Source organism: Muscardinus avellanarius, assembly GCF_963383645.1.
Source record: "Muscardinus avellanarius genome assembly, chromosome: 8".
NCBI lineage: Eukaryota > Metazoa > Chordata > Mammalia > Rodentia > Gliridae > Muscardinus > Muscardinus avellanarius.
In genome coordinates, this window is record NC_137794.1 from 11,907,699 (window position 1) to 11,928,504 (window position 20,806).

The 20,806-nt window shown below is 36.2% G+C and overlaps 1 protein-coding gene across 2 annotated transcripts in view; it reads left to right on the forward strand.

Annotated features, from left to right (window-relative positions):
* Positions 1-13,977: 13,977 nt before the first annotated feature.
* BMP5 (bone morphogenetic protein 5) overlaps positions 13,978-20,806 on the forward strand; it is a gene marked incomplete at both ends in the record, with an annotated part of 126,312 nt that continues 119,483 nt past the window's right edge. For both annotated transcript variants that reach the window (XM_080699803.1, XM_080699804.1), the window contains one exon: positions 13,978-14,467. In XM_080699803.1, coding sequence (XP_080555929.1) covers positions 13,978-14,467 — 490 coding nt within the window. The remainder of the gene's footprint in view (positions 14,468-20,806) is intronic.

Genomic DNA, 20,806 nt, shown 5'->3' on the forward strand with positions numbered 1-20,806 from the left:
TAAGGCTAAGGCGAATTTGACTGTGGCACTGCGAAACCCTATTCCGTGTGGCAGTGGTGTGGTTTGGTATAAAGAGAAGTAATAGAAATGTTCACAGCAGAGCCGGAGGATACCAACACTTCTTTTGTGTTTTATTACTGAGTCATTACTTGCCATTCTTTACTAAATAAACAAAACAAATTGCTTCCAGGTTCTAAAGTTCAAGAGTTTGGGGACAAACTTAGCAAAGTTTGGGAACTGAAATACTTGAAAATGATATATTATAACCGAGAGACAGAAATTTAAAGGCAGATATTTTCATGCCAATGGAGATTAGATGAGGGCTTTTAAAAGCTGCAAGTATGGTTAAACATTTCCATTCGAAAAGGCTTCAGCAAAGGGCTACAGCTTTAACCACTTACATAACCAAAAGGTGGCAGTGTTCCATTTGGTTTCCTTAGGAAGCTTGTTTTGCTAGAAGTAAATTTTCAGATGGATTCTACCTTTAATTGATTTTTTAAAAAGAGAAATATTAAGCAACACTACTATTAACGAATTGTAAAAATAATGAGTTAGCAGTCCTTTATTTTATAGTAGCAGCATTGTAAGGATTTAATATGCTTATTGATTTGATCAAAACAGCTAAAAAGACAGAGCCATTGAAAAAACTCAACATCTGGGTGTTTCACATGTAAGATATTTTGTTATTACCTGATCTCTTTGGGGCTTTTACTCTACCTTGGATCTGGTGGATTCATTTTATAATACGAGGCAATCAGTGATTTATTTTCGGGTCTAATTAATGAGGGAAGCAGTTTGGGTTTCACATTCAAAACAAGTACTGTGTTTCTGTCATTATGCTTTAAAGTTTTCTTCAAGAAACAAATAATAAATATTTGTAAAAACTGATGTGTAGGTTGGAAATGTGTGCAAATATACAGCTAAGCTATTGATATTATAATGAAGACAAGTAAAATAAGTGAAAAGGAATTCAGTCCCAAATTTGAAATCTGTTCCAAAATCTTAAGCGAAAGCTTACTTGAGGCAAAAATTCTCTTTTACAAGTAAATCCTGGCAAGAATTTGCTTAACAGTCAATTATTATAAACACAATCCAGGTTCCTTAATTAAAATACAAAATATTGGCTCACTCACTTGTTCTGAAATGAGTTATGTCTTATGGAGGCTGCAATTATGGTGGCGCCTTCTAATGCCATTGATGGTCAGAGCCTGTCAGTGTGTGTACAAAAACTCATTTTTCCCCCCCAGAGCCTTACTACAGTGCTGTGGATTGTTCCTTCCTCAGCTAAAACTTGGCATCAACAGTCTAAAACAGAAGTTTGGGTTTTTTTGTTTGTTTGTTTTCTTTTCTTTTGTTCTGGTTTGGTCTGAACAGCAAAAGACTTTCATTTTTATTCCCATAAATGCAGAAAAAAGTAAATTCTCCCATGTATTACAATTACATTCTTCAGCTCTGGAATTTTATCTAAGTTCATTTAGTGTATAAAACGACAAATATTGGGAAATATAATTAATAAACTGTGCACAGCAACTTTAATTTTGAATTAATTTTTAACAAACGCTTTAAATATTCAAATGATAACTATTTTTAGCTGGTGAGCCAAAATAAGTTTTTATAACTGATCTTATGAAAATGAATAAAATCACATTTATTTCTTAGTTAAATGAGTCAAGTGGCAGAGACTTTTAAATGATTCATTCATTTAAAGTTCTTTCAGTAGATAACCTAACCAATGTTTCTAGGACGGATGAGGTCAGACTAGTTTAAATTTCATATCTCTTCTACTTCCTTGCCTCCCAATTGACGGACTCCAAGCGAAAGGCAAATTGCCTAGGGTTGGTCAGTGGGAAAAAGAGGAAAAGTGGAAGTCATGAATTATTTTGTACCTTGAACTCATACTGTGATTATTTACTTCTATATAGTATTTCTCAAGGAATTTCTGTAACTTGAAAAAATGAAATCTCTTTTTGGCTGTCTAGAACTACTGTCTAGATTCATATTTGGTTCAAAAGCACTATCTGGATTCCCATTTGTAATACCTCACCTGGCACACTTAATACACAGTACTGGTTAGTATTGTTGTAGATCATGTGGGCACAGAAATGTTCTTTATGAGATGTGGGTTTTTTTGTTTTTTTTTGGTGGTACTGGGGTTCCTGGAAGCCCTTCTACCTCTGGGCTACACTCCCAGACCTATTTTTTATATTTTTTATTTGGAAACAGGGTCTCTTAAGCCAGAGAGGTTGGCTCCGAACCAGCACGATCCTCCTGTCTCTGCCTCCCAAGTGCGAGGATTACAAGCGTGTGCCACCACGCCCAGCGAGATGTGTGTTTTGATGTTGTTTAACTATAGGTAGATGCTTAGAAAATATTTTAAATAATTATAATAGCTATTATTATTATTCACCGTATTGGAGATTAAACCCAGAAACTAACACATGCTAAGTAAAATCTCTATCACTGAGCCACACCCCCAGCCTTTAAAAAAATTTATTTTGAAACAAAATATCACTAAATTGCCCAGGTTGGCCTTTTATTTACAATCCTTCTGCCTCAGCCTCCAGAGTAGCTGGAATTATTGGCATATCACACTGAGCCTGGCTTAGAAAATACTGTTTAAACAAATGAATGAATGAATTATTTTACTGGGCATCTGTGTCCCAACCACTATACTACGTATGGGAATATGATAGTGCATTAGAAGAAAGGTCTGTTCTCCAGGAAGTAGTGAAATCTAAGGGTAGCTGACATTTATTATGTTCCAAGCTCTATGTGAAATCTTTTTTGTTCTTTTCCTTTCTCCTCTTCCTTCCTTCCTCCTTTCCTTCCTTTATTCCTTTGTTCCTTCCTCCCTTCCTCCTTTCCTCCCTTCTTCTCTCCCTTCCTTCTTTCCTTCTTTTTTTTGTACTGGGGGCTGAGCCTAGGAAGTGCTCTACCTCTGTGTTACATCTCCTGCCCTATCTTATTTTTTAAATTCCTTTTTAATTTTGAAACAAGGTCTTACTTGCTACAAAGTAAGTTTACTTGAAACCAAGTCTTGCTATGTTGCTGAGGCTGTTTGCAACTGGGATCCTCTTGTCTCAGCCTTCCCAGTACTGAGATTACAGGCATGTCCCGCCATGCCATACCTGGGTCCCTCCCTCCCCTTTTTCCTAACTTCTGCCCTCCCTCCATCATTGCTTTCTTTCTTTCTTTCTTTCTTTCTTTCTTTCTTTCTTTCTTTCTTTCTTTCTTTCTTTCTTTCTTTCTTTCTTTCTTGTGCTGGAGAGTGAACCCTACGCCTCGCACATGCTAAGAATATACTCCACCACTGAGCTACATCTCCAAACCAAAGATTTCCTGAATGTATTAATTTGTTTAATTTTTATAAAACTCTACATGATAAGAACTGCCATTGTTCTCACTTTATAGATCAGGAAACTGAGCAGAACATACTTACGTGGCTGTGGAAAGTGGAGCTAGGGTCCACACCCTTAGAATAGGCTTTTAATCACCATGTTACCTGGCCTCTCCATTCTAGTGAGGCAGATCGATTTTTCCCCAAATGTTCTGGATGAAGACCTGTCTCAGGACACATTTTGCTTTGCAGCAATCAGCTCCCTAAGCAAATAACTCTGCGGTAAAAGTTGTTTGCAGAATACTGTATACTAACTCTCCTTCCCTGTCAACCACCATCTCTGTTTGACCTAAATTCTCAGTGGCATGATAAGTGCTTTGGACAACTGTCTGTGAAGGTAGAAAAACTAAACAGGTCTCGATGAGGGTGTTCTGAACACTGGCAAATGTGTCGTGACGATGATTGTTTGACATTTACAAAATAATATTCACATTCTGTGTTGTCTAAGGTTTATAACAATCTTCCAATGTATACATATATACATATTTAATATCCAGTTTTTAAGATGAAGAAACGGAGGCAGAGGCATTAAATGACTTTTGTCACATGCAGCAGAAGAGCAGGAAAATCAGCAGCAGAAAGATTTTCATCGTCCCAAACCCGCATGCTCTCAAGTGTGTAGAGAAAGTTTGCCAGCACCACATGCTAGCAGGCTTGCTTGCGTTCGGTGCCTTTTCCCCCAGCCCTCTATGGGCTGAGTATCACTTACTTGAGACAAAGCCGAGGGGCTAAGGATTTCTCTAATGTTGACTATCTTCTTTAGCATTAAGGGGAAAGTATGGAGCGCCTGCACATTTAAAATTTTCTTCCTTGTGCGGTGGAGGAGCAGTTGATCAAGCCTGTTTTTGTCTTTGTAATTTCTTGCCACTGCACTGGGATATCTAAGAACAGATTTGAGATGAACTGATAAAACGGTAAGGGAGTATCGCAGAGGAGAGAAATTCTGCATATCCCTCAAGATTGTTCCTGAAGATAACGGCATGAAATACTCGGCTTTGTCTAACTTACTCTGTTTGTAGACATAACAACCTGATTTTGGAGAAGGATCTTTCCATAATAATTCTTCCATCTTTTTCTTCCCATCAAGTGATTAAACAGGGATACAAACCTGGGTCTCGGTTTGTCAGTGTAGACCACCGAATAGAAAGGCTTACAAAATTTTCAGTTTTACTGGGCCGTGTACCCACGACTGTAAGTTCTGAAACGCACAAACTTTATTGAAGTATTTTCCATATACTTTCTTATTTAGTTCATTTAGCAACTCTATGTTTTTTGCTTTTGTTTCATTTCCTAGAGGAAAAAAATCTAGATTTGGTTTAAGTGACTCTTTCTTGGTTATTTCTAGCTATGTGATTCAAAGTGAATTTTCCAAAGCTATTCAGACAGTAAGTGGGAAAACTAAGATAAAAATCTAGTTTCCTGGCTGTAAATCCCATGCTGTTTCCTTGCCAAACATTTCTTGCATAACTCATGGAGACAGAAAACTATAAGAGAAGGATTGAAGAATTTCTTTGACATTCTTTGAGCACATGTTAAGTGATAAGGTATAAGGGATGCCTACCAGAAAGATCCAGGTATCTACAAAGTTGCAAAGATAGTGTGCACAGTGTTACAGGGCAGTGAATTTTACGCACCTGCGCTGTAGTCATTGGTTTTATCCTTCTAAGTGATTCTGATTCTGGTGTATTTGGGTGATTTACACATCAGTGTGGTGGGGAGATCAGACTAGTACATTCTTGAGTTTAGAACTACAAAGTCACACACCCAGTGAAGTCTCTAGATTCAGAACAGAAAAATCTCAGAGTATTTGAACTGCTATAGGTTTCCATGGAAATCACTTTTGCCATCGAGAGGACTCTTTAAAGTGTGATCAGAAGTGTTGACATTTTTTTTCTGCCATGATTAATAGATATAATCAGATTGGTCTTCTTCTAATGAGTCTTTTCATTGATTTAAGAAGCATGTTTAAAATTTTATGTAAATATATTCAGCATATATATGAGAAATTACAGTAGAAATTGTAGACCATGTGGCTTAACTTTATTTCCCTAAATGTGGTTGGAAGATAGCATAAAATTGATAAGAATTATAGAGAATTTTTTCAGAAAAATATGGGAAACAAGCCTTAAGAGATCATTTGAAATACAGCATAAAGTAATATTGCATATTGGATTAGCCCAACACATTAAGAAAAATATAATAGAAAAATATCGACAGTAAGAAGCTAGTGGTTTCAACTCAATGAAATTATCTATTATGCTAAGTGTTGACTGACATTAGGATGTAATTTTAATAGTGGTACATGATTAAGGTTATTTCCTTGCATTTTAATTATGAAACCACATAGCTCATTAAAATTTATATTTAATATTATTACTATTGCTACCGTTATTATTGTTATAATTTTGGCCAGAAATATTTAACCAGTTGTGAGTGCAATGAAAGGATCCATATTTGAATCTGAAAACACTGTCTAACGTCAAGCTGATCGGTTACAATATGTGCATCTTAAAACTAAAGTGCAGTTGTGAGACGGGAAGAATATTATCATACGGCAACTTGATGTCATCACCGCTTTGCCAAAATGAACGTCCAGCTACAGAAAATACAACTCTTCTTGAAGGATGAAGAAAGAGCTGGAGACTAGGAGGGGGAGGGTAAGCTGAAGCTCCTTTCTGTAGGAAGAGAGGGCTGGTGAAAGGTGAGAGATACAGAAAACAGTTCCACACTTGAAAGAGCTGAGATAAGAAGGCAGAAAGAGACAAGGCTTTTAAAATGGAGACACAAAGATAAATGGTGAAATGCAGGAACAAAAGATATGAAGAGGATGAAGATGCTGTTTAGAGGCAACCAGTAGACCTAAGAATGCAACTAGGAAATTAGGATGGAAAGAAGATTCAGGGTAAAGGGAAATGGCCAAAATAATCATATAATCATGCATCTCTGAGCAATGTGCATATGTGAGCATGTGTGCGCGCGCGCACACACACACACACACACACACACACACACACACACACACACCCCTCTGGGAACCAGGAACATGGGAACGTTTTAGAATTGAACATATGCTGTATAGGCGTGAAAGTCACCTGTTATATGAATTCAGATGATTAAATTTTAATTCAGATGATTAAATTGAATTTTAAAGTTAGATAACAGGAGGCTTTATTATTTATAGTATAATTCAAGAAGGAACTGCAAATGAGCACAAAGATCAGTGTAATAAGTAGATTCTATATTGAAAGATATTTTCTTAGTTACTCCGACATGGTAGCACTGTGTGTAGATAAATTTGTATTTTAAACTCAGTATTCGAACATAAATATTCAAGAAAATTCTAGAAATAACTCACCCTGTGTAGAACTGGGGCGACATTTTATTTTTATTTATTTATTTGGAGGATTACTGGGGGTTGGACCCAGGAACATTCTATCTCTGAACTATACCCCTGACCCTTTTCATTTTTCATTTTGAAATTAGTTCCTGCTGTGTTGCTGAGGCTGGCCTCAAACCGGTGATCCTCCTATCCAATCCTCTAAAATACTGGGATTACAGGTGTGTACCCCCACGCCCGGCCTGCCTGCTGTATTTATTGTTATGGAAAGTGTCCAATAAACTAGTATTTAATATATAAGTGAGTACAAAGTTTCCCAGGATGTAAGTAATAATTTATTACATACTGTGGAATCTTAACAGCAATCAAAGAAAAATAAAAACTTTTGTTTTAATTTGGAAGCCCTTATTATGATATTTAAACATAGTCTTATTTTATTTTATTTATTTTTTGTGGTACTGGGGATGGAACTCAGAGGCCTTCTACCTCCAGGATACACTCCCAGACCTATTTTCTATTTTATTTGGAAACAGGGTCTCACTGAGTTGCTGAGAGCCTCGCTAAGTAGTTGAGGCTGACTTTGAACCTGTGCGATCCTCCTGTCTCAACCTCCCAAGCGCTGGGATTACAAGCATGCGCCACCACTCCCGGCAACATAGGCTTATTTTATTGCAGTTGTTTACATGTTACCAAGACTAGTATGTGTTAGGGGTTCTCACTTTGTTTACATACTAATCAATATTAAGAACTAATAATGTTTAAGCCTCTTCCTGAGAATCGCTACTTCAATGGTCTGGTGTAGCTCAACCATCTTAAAATGTCCTCATTCCCAGTTTGTGATTCTAAAGTACAATCTGATTTGACAAACTTTGCGTTAAAGGGATGTTCTATGCTTGCAGCTCAAATATTACTGCTGATTAGACATCTCCATTTTTAGTTATATATTTAGTATACTATATATTAGGAAACAAAGTTTCCTCTTGGGTTGCAGAAGATTAATGATCTTAGGTGACGCATCCTCAAATTCCTCTTAATGCTGATGGACAATTTCCTTAATATATTTGGGGCTAATTTGTTAATCTTTAGGTTCATCTTAAAGTTTTCGATGACAGTTCTACGAAGTATTGTCTATTTCCTAAGACAAAACATGCTAAGAAAAAGTAAGGCATTTAGCTAACATATTGCAGATCGCAGTAAGCATGCAATTAAAGCAGTATTGCAAAGAAGGTTTTTAATTTCCTTTAAATTGTCTCATATTGAACATATGACTGGAGACATCTATAGAATTTACTTTCCACTGAGGATTACACCGCTATTCACGAGGATTACTGGGGTTCTTTGGTTGTTGTGCCTTTGAATGAGCTGTCACCTTCCGATAGGTTTTGACTTGGTCAGTATACTGATAGGATGCTTGTAGTCAGTCATCTGCACATGAAGGCGTGGGTTTCAACACTCTTACTTTTTGTGACTCTCTCTAATATGCCAAAGCTAGGGAGAAAAAGGTCATAGGAGGAACTCTAGACTAGGAAGGAGAAACCATAGAAGAGCAAATTAGGTGACCCGAGAGAGATGGAGGGGAAGAGGGTAATTCCCTAATGTACATGATGTACATTCACAAACATGTCAGAGTCAATCACTAAGTCAAGCATGAGAAGGAGGGAGGGGGAGGGAAGGCGTGAGAATTGGGTAAGGGCTAAATAAGTGGTGTGTGCATGTATGCCTCTAACATCTTGTAGTCCATTAAGATGTATGACTTATGACTACAATGCACCAATAAAAAAAATGATAAAACATTCTTCCTTTTGGAACTCTCCTACAGGCCTTATTTAGTGCCTTTTCCCACACCCCACCTTATCCCAGAGTCTACTATATGGTTCATCTTGCTGAGCCTTAGCAGGTGTGGTGTTAACTCCTAATGTTTACTAGGCCCAAAGTGGTCATTTTCTAAGCTTTTTGCATTACAGTGTGGGTCATAAAAGGTGCCACCAAAACAAAACATATAATAAGCTATTGTAATGCAAGGAATGAGGTATTTATGGGTAGGAACAGAAGTAGCTCATACAGGTTCTGGGCAACTTTAATTCAATAGACTTTCCCTATAATAATAGACCAATATATTTTGCAAGTGCTAAACTTATTACATAGTACTTTTCCTTCTGAGTCATGGTAATTATCTAATATTGGTAGAAGTTTGTAGTTAGATTCATAACTATAATAAATGCAACAGGAACCCTTAATAGGCTAAGGAAAAGAGATAACATTTTGTCAAATTGTGAGCTTAGTGAATTCTATGACTACATTTCTAGAAAGAATGAATTGTCCTTAACATTTTTTTGTAATTGTTGATCATTGTTAAAAAATTAGTTGTTTATAACCTATATTGAGCCACTAGCATGTATTGTTTCATGTTGCTGAATAAAATAAATTCAGTTTGAATTTTTTAAATTGACTTCTGCTTCAGCTAATAGATGAAAAAAGTAGAAGTCTCCTTTGATTAGTAACTACAATTAAATAATAATTTTATGCCTGTTAATCAATTGAAATGCAACATCATATAATCATAGACTTGTTACAAGAAGCTTGTATTTTTGGTAGTTTCTAAAGCACATATATACACCATAGAAATACAATAATATTTTTTTTTCAGTGCTGGAGATGGAACCCAGGGGCATTCTACCTCCAAGCTCCACCCCTAGCCCTTTTTTTTAATTCTTTATTTTGAAACAGGGTCTCACTAAATTGCAAATGGCCTCTCTAAGTAGCTGAGGCTGTCCTCAAGGTGCGATCCTCCTGTCTCAGCCTCCCAAATGCTGAAATTACAAGTGTGTGCCAACACACCTGGCTAAAAATACAATAAATATTTGTTAAATTAATAAATAAATTACCAAGTAATCCCAAATGTTGGGTTATTGTTTATGATTTTTTTTAATTACAAAGTGCTTTACAAATAATGGTATTCTTTTATGATTGACTATATTACTAATTATTGATCAACCTAATTGTCTAAAACTTGTCGATATAGATGATGGATAAATATGTGACCAAATAAACTAACCGAATGTTTTGGGGAGAATTAATTGGAGTCTGTCAGATACCATCAGACTGGTGTTCTACTAAGTGTCTAATTTTTAATGATTTTATATTGTCTTCTTCTTCCTAAAAGTAGTTACTAGACTACCTACACTCATGAAATAATATAAAATGGTCTTAGAAACATGGAATAATATGGAGCATTTGGAAGAAACTCATGCATTTAAAACTATTCAGAAATGTAACCTTTCATTAAAAATGATACCAAACATTTCTAAAGGTTTTGGTGACTCTCCTTATTCTTTGTTTGAGACTTTTCCTTAAGATATTGTAACTGGATAGACAAAAAAAAAAAAAAAAAAAAAAATACAGGCTGCCCATGGCTGCAATCCCTTCCAGGTTACTGTAAGCAGATGTATGTCAGATGGTGGTGCCGCCTGTCTTTGGACCACTGCGATACACATCTTCTTCTGTTTCTATGTATGCTATGCTTTCGGCTCTGAGATAGAAAGAGTGAGCTGAAGTCAACTTAATACAGATACTGCTCTGTTATGTCCTTGGGGTTGTGTTCACTGAAGGAATTGTAGAAGGGAGCACCTTCCCTGGATTCGCTCATCGGCCAGACTCTTCAGAAACCTAAGTAGTTGATTGGAGCTTTCCCTCTCCAACAAAGTCTAAGATAGCTTCTGCTTAAAACCTTTAAGATCATATCCAAATGATTTTAGAATATTCTCCAATTTTGAGAGATAAAGTGGGAATGTAGACACCATTGGTATTGTGATTCTATCATTCACATTCAAGGAGAAAACTACAGAAGAACAAAAAACAAAATGGGAAGAATCTTTGAAAACAAAACAGATTTACAAATGTTTCAAACTTCTGTTGAGCCAGTGCCTTTTAAAAAGCCAAAAGAACAAAAAAAGGGAGGAAGGAAATCGATGGATTGGACATGGTTGATTTATATATCCAGGGACTAAAAGTGTCTATTATAATGGGGAAAGAGAAACCTGAACAGAAGGAATGATAATAGAGAAATACTTCTTGCATGGATCGCGCTGTCCATCACCAGGAGGCCTCTTATATTAGTGTATCCCCAGGCAGCTACTACAGTGTAAGAGGTAGGTTTTGACGAAGGCTGCTCTTCTTGAAGTGACCTTATCTTTAGGAACAATTTCTGAGATGACCTGGGTCTTTCTCTCGTCCTCACCCCCCATTTTTCTTTTCTGCATACGCTTATCCAGTACGTTCAATTTCTTGTATAATTTGAAAACGCATGCCCAAACTCTGTAATGTTTTTACTTTGCACTTGCAAAATACATTCATATTCTAAAATCTACCTGAAGATTCAAATGATGTGATGAAATACGTTGACTTTTAATTGAAAGTATCTGACTTTTCATTTAGTGACTAGCATTTCCCCTTTATTCCTGGAAGATTATTTTATTTGCTTTCTCTTGTTGTACATGTTGATCTTTTGGGGAAAAAAAAGAAACGAATGTTTGCCAAATCTAGTCTGAGTTGGAAGGAAAGGTAGGGGAGGGTGGACACTAAAAATTCTGAACAAAAATACTCGCAAGTGATTCCCAATACAAAGAATGGCTGTATGCCAGCGTGCGCAATCGAATTAACATTATATACTGATTGATATTATAAATCATGCTTTGGAGAGTGATTTGTGACACCTAAACTCATTTTTATTTTTCACATGTATCTTAGGGGAAAAAATTCAGCACATATGGAAGATAATAAGAATGGTTTCTTCCTCTAGTGTGGCCAATTTTTACTTTGTAACTCTATGCTGTGCTCTAGAGACATGAAACAGATTCATAATGCTGGCAATTTATTTTAAAATATAGAAGAAAACTGTAGCCTACTTTATGTGGGTTATGTTTTATAAAGGCAGCGACGTTTTTTGTTTTAAAGTAATTGATTTGATTTTGTATCAATTCCGACCAAAAAGTATTAGTTTGGTTTGAGTATTAAATCAACAATTTCAAGAATTTTAGTAGTTTAAACCACTTTCTTATTGAAATAGCCTTTTTCACTTATTTCCATCTGTACTTCTGCCATTTCTCGCAATGTCTGCTTTATAGAGGCCTTACATATATGGCAGCATTTGGGTCTCTTACTGTGTCATCCTGCACGGTAATTAATAAAAAATTAGCAAGGCAAATATTAAACAGCATCATCAAGGTTTAGCATAATGAGTTTGAATGAGAAAAACAATGCCTTCGATAAGACTTTGCAAATGTTTTCAGTATCACGCATTCACCAATAAAACTGAAGACTTGTGAGAAATATGACTTTGTACACTCAGAGGAAATATGTAAAAAGAAGTTAAACCAGAAACCAGGCTCCTCTAGGTAAAGGAAAAACATTAAAATTTCATAACAGCTCTAGAATTTGCTCAATAAATTTACGTTGGTATCAGAATGCTGCTGTCCCAGACAATGCAGGCACTGTGAGCCTTGGATTTAAGGGAGTGCTCCTGAGGAAAATCACAGCTGCAGAAAAACAGTGTAGACTTCCAAATTCTAAAGGCATTAAACATTAAGGATAAACACGTACTTTGCTCATTTCCTCGGATTAAGTACGGTCTTTTAGAAAGGTGTACGTTTTCCCCAGTATAACCATCTAATTTCAGAAGCTCAGATTTCAATCTGCATGTAGTCGTGAGGAATCTTTAATCCCCAGCCGACTTGTGTTTATTTGCATGGGTTAAAACAAATTGAAGTACCGAGTACAATTTGTGGGAAATATCTAATTTGTAAGTCTGTTCACATTTCAACCGGAACACTTAAGCAGCATCATGATGCTACATCTTAAGATATTTGTATGCCAACTGTGCTTATTTAGTAAGAGACATACAAATATAGCTTTCTGTGTAAAATTTTGACACGCAAAGGCCCTTAAAGCTGGGTTACCCGATTAATATTAATGAATAATTATAACTAACCATTGGGGAGCAAGAATATATTTCCTAGTGATTAATTCTCTACTTTTCTGTTTTACAAAGATCTGCCTGCGATTAAGAAACAACAAATTAACCCCAATCTCCAACTTGTCCTTTTTTTAAGAAGTAAATTTTAATGACTTAAAAACTAGAAAAAATCTCAAATACAGAACTGAGACATATCATGTTAACTCAGCCACAACTTGAGACTTAATATGGAAGTATATTTAATGTGTGCCAATAAGAGAGAGAGAGAGAGAGAGAGAGAGAGAGAGAGAGAGAGAGAGAGAGAGAGAGAGAGGAAAGAGTACTATATAAAGTGGATGGCAAAATTTGCAGTGTGCTACTTGCAAACTAGCTATTATTTCCCCTGGAACTTGTATGCCCCATATATCACTGTTGAGTGTTAGATGCGTGATTATAAAATTGTGAAAATGGAGGCTTTTCTGGTAGCAAAAGGGTTAAGTTCTTTTTGCTTTACCAGTTTCAAATTACAATGAGAAGCCTCTTCTTTCCCAGCAGGGTTGTGCTTACATTACTCTTTAGATCTCTCTGGAAGAGGGCTGGTATATTTGTGCCTGCTGGAGGTGGAATTAGCAGTGAGAAGGAGAAAGGAATTGAATGGACTTACAGGAAAAATTTCAAGTAAATTCAGGGAAACACATTGACTAGAACAGTACAACCTTGAGTCTTCTTTTACACTAAGACGATACAAAAGATGGTAAAGTTATCACCAAGCTGCCGGACAGATATATATTCCAACACCAAGGTGCAGATCAACATAGATCTGTGATTCAGAAATCAGGATTTGTCTTGGAAGGAGCTCAAGGGTTGAGAAGAAGTCAAGAGCAAGTGAAGATAACTTGGGAACTACAGTTTATCAGAAGATCGGCTTCCGATAATTCAAACACCAGAGGCCTGATTATCATAACTTTATATAGGAATGCATAGGTCATCTGATCAAATACAATTAGCCGTCTCCTGCTACATCAATGCAGCAAGAACTCTTAGCAACTGTGGATAATTGGAAATTTGAGTTTTAGCTTTCTTAAAAATTACTACTCTCGACACCTTACAAAATATTTAAAATAGAACAGGAAAATCAGTGAGGATGTTGTGTTCAGAAATGTCACTGTCATGAAGAATAGGTAATTTTTTTAAAAAAAACAGCTGCTGGGAAAGTGTACATCCAAAGAACTTAGATTCTTTTTTAAGTGGACAAGAAGGACTAAAAATATCAACTTCTGCTTTTGGACAAAAATGCCTCTGACTGTATTTTTACTTAGGGGCATTGTGGGTTTCCTCTGGAGCTGCTGGGTTCTAGTGGGTTGTGCAAAAGGAGGTTTGGGAGACAATCATGTTCACTCCAGTTTTATTTATAGAAGACTGCGGAACCACGAAAGACGGGAAATACAGAGGGAAATTCTCTCTATCTTGGGTTTGCCTCACAGACCCAGACCATTTTCACCTGGAAAGCAAGCATCTTCTGCGCCTCTCTTTATGCTGGACTTGTACAATGCCATGGCCAATGAAGAAAATCCTGAAGAGTCGGAATACTCAGTGCGGGCATCCCTGGTAGGAGAGACCAGAGGGGCAAGAAAAGGATACCCGGCCTCTCCCAATGGGTACCCCCGGCGCATACAGTTATCGCGAACAGCTCCTCTTACCACCCAGAGCCCTCCTCTAGCCAGCCTACATGATACCAACTTTCTGAATGATGCGGACATGGTCATGAGCTTTGTCAACTTAGGTATGTTGTCCTTTCTCTTTTTTCTTTTGGCTGATCCCTCTTTTTACAAAGTGGAAGTTTTTTTTTTTAATGGTAAAGTAGCTGCTTGGTAGGTGGTCATGTTTATACAAAGTCATTTTCTATAACTTTCCTCTGTAGCTTCTGTTTCCTTTCTTTCATTGATAGAATGTAAGATTTCGCTCTAGGCAACAAAGTCATTTATATATTTCACATGAAAGCTAAAATTAAATGGTTACAGTTTGGGTAGAATTGGGTCTTTGCAGATCTTGTTAAAATTTCAACCTTGTTTAAATATATGAATAAAAGTGCAATAGTCTAAAAAGGGGGAATTTATGAGGGTGGCTATGCTTTAGGCAATAGAGAAAAAGAAGAAATAAGACTTTACATATGGGAAAGTAAAAGTAACATTTAGAGCCTTTTTTGTTAGTCACTTAAAGAGCAAATAGATACATATTCGTATTCTACCTAAAATTTTCATTAAGGGGAAGCAACTACTATAAAATATTGACATAAAATTAACCAAGATCAAATGATACTATCAAATAATCTAGTATGGGATTCTGAAATTCCATAAAAATATTTTACAAAAGAAGTTTCAGCCCAGTATTTCTTAACTGTAATGATTAAAATATGTCATACCTACTTGACTTTTTCCATAAGCAAGAGAAATGTAAAACATACTATGATCGTCTTTACTTTCACATGATTTTCCTTTTCCTTGAGATAAAATATTTAATTGGGAACTTAAGTGCCAACAACATTAGGGAATGTTTTTAAGATTATTTTGTACTCAGTGCTGGACTTGACATTAGTTTTTAAATATTGACAATATTAAATAATAACTTAGTGCCCAGCGTTCCCTCTGGCAATAATATTAAAACGCTTACCAATTCAGAATGATTTTACAAGGGCTGTTGTTTTCTTTAAATATTTTAGAGAAAAACTAAAGGCACTTCTGAAGACTAAAAGTTTTACCAACAAGTTGAATCAACAACAAGAAACCATGCTGCAAGCTATAATGCAAAGAACTTTTAAAACTGTATATTATCCATGCAATCTGCTTTGACTTAGAATTGACATGTTTTATTATGCACTTAATTAAAAACTTCCACAGAAAGCATCTCAAAGGAAATATTCTTTGAAAAGTCAGTTAGCAACAAATCTTAATGACACATGGATGCTTTTATAATATATGGTGCTTAATATGCTTCATTCACTCGCTCTTATCAATGGCTCCTAGCATGAAGGACAAGGTGCTTAATAAATCATAGGTTGTATGTTAGAGACAAAGCTCTTATGATTAGGTCTTACTAAGTTTTTAATTCATTCAACTAATCAGGTGTTCTCCAGGCTCTTTATTTCTGCATGTAATTAACAAGTTCCACATGTAATTTTTAAATGTAGCTTAATCCAAGTTAGTGCCATTTTTTTCCCCTAGGAGTGGAAGCAGGAGAATGTGGCTCCTGGTAGATTTTTACTTTGCAGCATTTCTAAAGTATTATTCTAGGACTTAGATTATCTTTTATATTTTAGTAGAAAAAAATTCACCCTGGCATAATTTACATATTCAAAAACAAACCACTGAAAGTATCAGTTCAGGTTGTCTAAAATCTGACAGAAGAATGAGTAATATACTTTCAAAAATAGTGTACTAGTCATGAACTTGTTCTAATAATATACTGTATTGTAATTAAATATTCTGATTATTCACAAGAGATGTGTGTTATTATTTTAGAAGATTAAGTATGATTTTTGAATTTGTGTGCCATTACATTTTGTAAATCTACATAGAATAAAAAAGTAAAAAATAATTATAATCAGTTTTATTAAGTGATTTCTGGAATGTTTTTTTCATTAAGACATGTTTTTAAATAAATGATATTTTGCTTATATTTTTCATATTATAATTATGTAGCAGTTTAAAAGTTTATTACCTATACCAAGAAATACAATCACTCATTTTATTCTACAGGAGTAATATTGAGAATAAACTTTAGAAAACTTAAGTTTTCTACTGTTTGAACTGCTGGTCAGTGACTTACCTTCAATAACAAACCATATCATTTCGTTTTTAGTTAATAATCTCAAACTAAATATCTCACAATAAATTAGTGATTTTGATATAAGGTGAATTTTTTTCTAGTAGTCTCTGAGGAAAATTGAACCACAATTTTATTACCCCTAGAACATGCCTTCAAATATAACCAGAACTTACAGTCAATCCCTACTTAGTAAAAAGCTTATTAACTTCCGTATCATTCCATAGTAAAAGAGGTCAAAGCATACTCAGAAATGGTAAAAGTGTAACAGCAATGGATTCTTTCCACATATTTATACATTCCAATTGACTTCCTCAGGACAAATCCATTCCTACTGCTAATTTGACTCATTTTCACTTAGCCCCCACTATATACACATCTTTTAAGATATTAAAAGAGTCTCTTGAGTCTTATGACACATGGAACATGTTGCAGGTAATATTTGCTAATAATGAATGTTACATTCAAAAGCACTGAAATTCTTGGTATAGTTCATGATGCTGTTATACTTTTACCAGTTATATAGAAAGACCCTACTGGCATCCTGTTATGAATTCTTACATAATGTCATTTTCAAGCCAAATACTAGATTTTCTGCATTTAACTTGTCATTCAGAATGAGCCTTTTTCCAACATAAGTTTTGCTCATCAAGAACAATTAAACTGAATCCAAGCAAAGAATCATATTTAACAAATATCATCTTTTTAATGCATAATTTATTTATTTAGGAAAATATGTTTTTTAAATTTCAAGTAAAGTTAATATTGTGTTCATAAGTAAAATAGATTGTAATTTACTGAAAATATGAATAAATTGACTTTGACTTTTCACGTAACTATCTAACTATAAAACCAAACACATAATTTTTACCGTTAAATTACTTCAAGTGATTTGTCCAGTTTGAAAAAAGCAAATGAAAATGGTTAATTGAATGAAGAGAAACCTACCACTCTTTCCTATGTCTTATTCTTAGGCCAAATTTTGTCACTCATAGTAGGAGACTTTACCAGGTTGAATTCTCTATTTTTTTCCACTAAAACTATTGATCTTCAGTTGATTTTATGCTTAGTCAATACCTCTTTGTTAGTAATAAAAATATCTTACTCTTTTTTTTAACTTTCTTTTTCAAAAGTGTTGTTAGTTTATAAATTAAACACCAGATAAATGAAGAAAAGACTAGATTTTATGCTTTCAATATATATAGTTCTTGCTTGCATGAAATAAACCTGTATTGAAGTTTTTTGAAAACTTAGAAACCATTTTTGCTTGATTACTTGATAGTAAAACTAAAATGATGTCACATTGTAGATGTTTTACAGGAAATTACAAAAAACGAAAAACACAGGAAATTTACTTTTGTTTTATTTTTTTTGTCTGTATCTTTCTGAAAAAGTTCAACTTAGGGCTTATTTATGTTTTTTGACTCATTGGCTTGGAGTCAAATGCTTCTTAGATATATTTCAAGTACATTTTCAAACATAAAAATATGTAAATGTGATGCTTAAGTTTTTTATGTTTCCTAATAACATATTTAGTACTTTGGATAGGGAAAAAAAAATCTCAAAGACTTTAAAAATTAAGCCCTCCTTTTATAAATCATTCAGGTCTCCTGTTACTGGAAGAAAAAAATGCTTGTCTTCAGTTGACAGATTTGAAAGACATCATTGATATTTATTGTTGCTTTTGGCTGACTCAAGTGCCCGGTGGAGAGGAATTATATACAGATCTACCTAGAGATACCTATCTCTGTAATCTCTCCAATACGTTCTTAACACTTTTGTAACATAAACACACCCATAAACACATGCAAGAATTTTTTAGAAGTGGGGGATGGTCTGAGAGAAAGGATAATCTGAATCTAGTAGAGTTCATGTTCCTGCATTTTGCTTGGAATCACAAATGCTAATACTGGATGGAACAACAATCACTCTTTAAAACTTTTGACCCTTAAAGAGAAAGACTTTTCTTCAGTGGCCATTTGCCTTCATAAATAGGACCAAGAAGATCACTGTTTTCAAAACGATTTGATTGTCCAATGAATGACTGGCACAGGACTGCCGGATACAGCTCTAGGTGGAGTTTAATTCCAATCTTTTGAAAATTGTAATGGTCCCCTTCAAATAACCAGTTTCAAAAGTAAGAGGTGGAAGGAAATAAGCTTTGGACACAGGGCTGGGCGCATTGTCACCTCTGGCCCCTTCTCTTTCGTTTTTCATTTTCTAGGATTTCTCTTCTCTTTCTCCACCCCTGCCCCACCCCCACATTCTTTGCTCTCCAGTTCTGTGACCTTCCAGCCCCAGGCTCTCCTGGCACCCCTCTTCTTAGCCACTCCCACCCTTCCCCGGGGTCAGCCTTTGGTCCTAGCCTCTTCATACTTAGAGGCTTAGATTAGTTGAAAATCAATTAGTTCCAGTTGGAGAATTTAGGTACAGTGTCCTGTTTGCTCTGTAGTTGAGGAGAAAAAGGTTATGAAGTGCCAATAGCAGCCTCCACCCACCAGAGAAAAGCCCCCCAGGGCATCCAACCGGCCCTGGCTCTGCCTTCCCTGTAATTACTTCTCCTTCTCCCTCTCTCTCCTCATCCTCTCTGGTAGAATCTAACCATTCTTTGCCTTGCTAGAAAATAGTTAGAATTCTAAAGGGGAAAATCAAAGGAAAGCGAAAGGAAGAAAGGACAGAGACCAACATGGAACCGAAACAGCAGCCAGGACACCTTCCAAGAGCCGGGCTCGCGTAATCTGTGTTGGATACCCATACCACTTCTGCGAAGACATTATTTCCTTTTTACAAGCGCAGAAGAGACGCCAACAGGAAAGATCCAGAGTCCTAGTTGGAGGCATAGAACAATGATGACGAGAAAGAGAAGGAAATAACAAAAACTAATCAGTACTTGAAAGAAAGAAAAAAGGACTGGCAGGAGTCAGTGCCGGCTGCGCCTGGAGCTCTGCAGGTGGAGAGCGAGTTGGGAAGTCCTCAGTCTACCTCAGAGGGACACAGTAGCTTATTCAACATTCCCACCACGTCAGCTCCCGGGGTAACCCTTTCATCCCTCCACGTTGAAATACCGCCATGCAGAGAGGAGGGGGTGTCTCTGCATGTGTGTACAAGGAGCATACAGACGGCCTACTCACATTTACAGTCATAAATAATGTAGTAGCTCAGCTTTTAAAAACCACAGGTTAAAGGAAGAGGCTTCCCTGACGCACAGAGAGGGGCTGAGATCAGAGAAGTCACTGAGGGGTTGGCGGCGAACAATGGATCCCTTGTTCTGAGTAATATTTATGAGCGCTTCTTTGCACCTTCAGTTCATATTTTATTGGCTGGCTGCAGGGTTTCCCCATTTGCTCATCTCTTAAAATAATACCCCTGGCTAAGACATCCTTTAAAACATACCAGTCAGTCCTGACAACCAGCTCATTTATTCTGGGGGGAGGATGTGTGTGGAAGGGATCTGTTTGGATTCTGGTGTCAGATTGGGATGTTTATGATTTAGCTCACAAAGTTTGACAGTAAGATAAAATGGGGTGCGGAAGTGCTCACCTGTTTTTTGTTGTTGTTTTTTCTCCAGAGGTATTTGAAAGAATTCACATAACCAAGTAGTAACTCTTGGTTGGCACGAGTCTCATCCAAACAGTAGTGGGTAGATTATAGTTTTAAAAGGTGGATCTGGGCGTGGTGGCGCACGCTTGTAATCCCAGGTCTTAGGAGGCTGAGACAGGAGGATCGCACAGGTTCGAAGCCAGCCTCAGCTACTGAGTGAGGCTCTCAGCAACTTAGTGAGACCCTGTTTCCAAATAAAGTATAAAATAGGTCTGGGAGTATAGCCTGGAGGTAGAAAAGCCCCTGGGTTCCATCCCCAGTACCACCATAAATAAATAAATAAATAAATAAATAAATAAATAAATAAAACAAAAAGGTGGAAACAAAAATCAATTAAAGTGAACAATCTTTAAAATGAGGGGCAACCTGCATTAGTAGATTAGTAAGAAAGACCTTTGATACTGTGGGAAGAAAAGAAAGCAATAATAACAAGCCCCCATAGCCAAAGACAGAGCCTTGTTCTCTACTTGGAAGGATATGAATTAAATAAATATTATGTGAGCTGGGCATGGAGGTCTCAGGACTGTAATCACAGTGTTTGGGCCGCTGGGACAGAAGAATCACAGGTTCAAGGCCAGCCTCAGCAACTCAGAAAGGCCCTCAGCAACTTAGTGAGACTCTGTCTCAAAACAAACCATAAGATAGGGCTGGGGTACAGTTCAGAGGTAGAATATACCTGGATTCCATTCCCAGTACTATA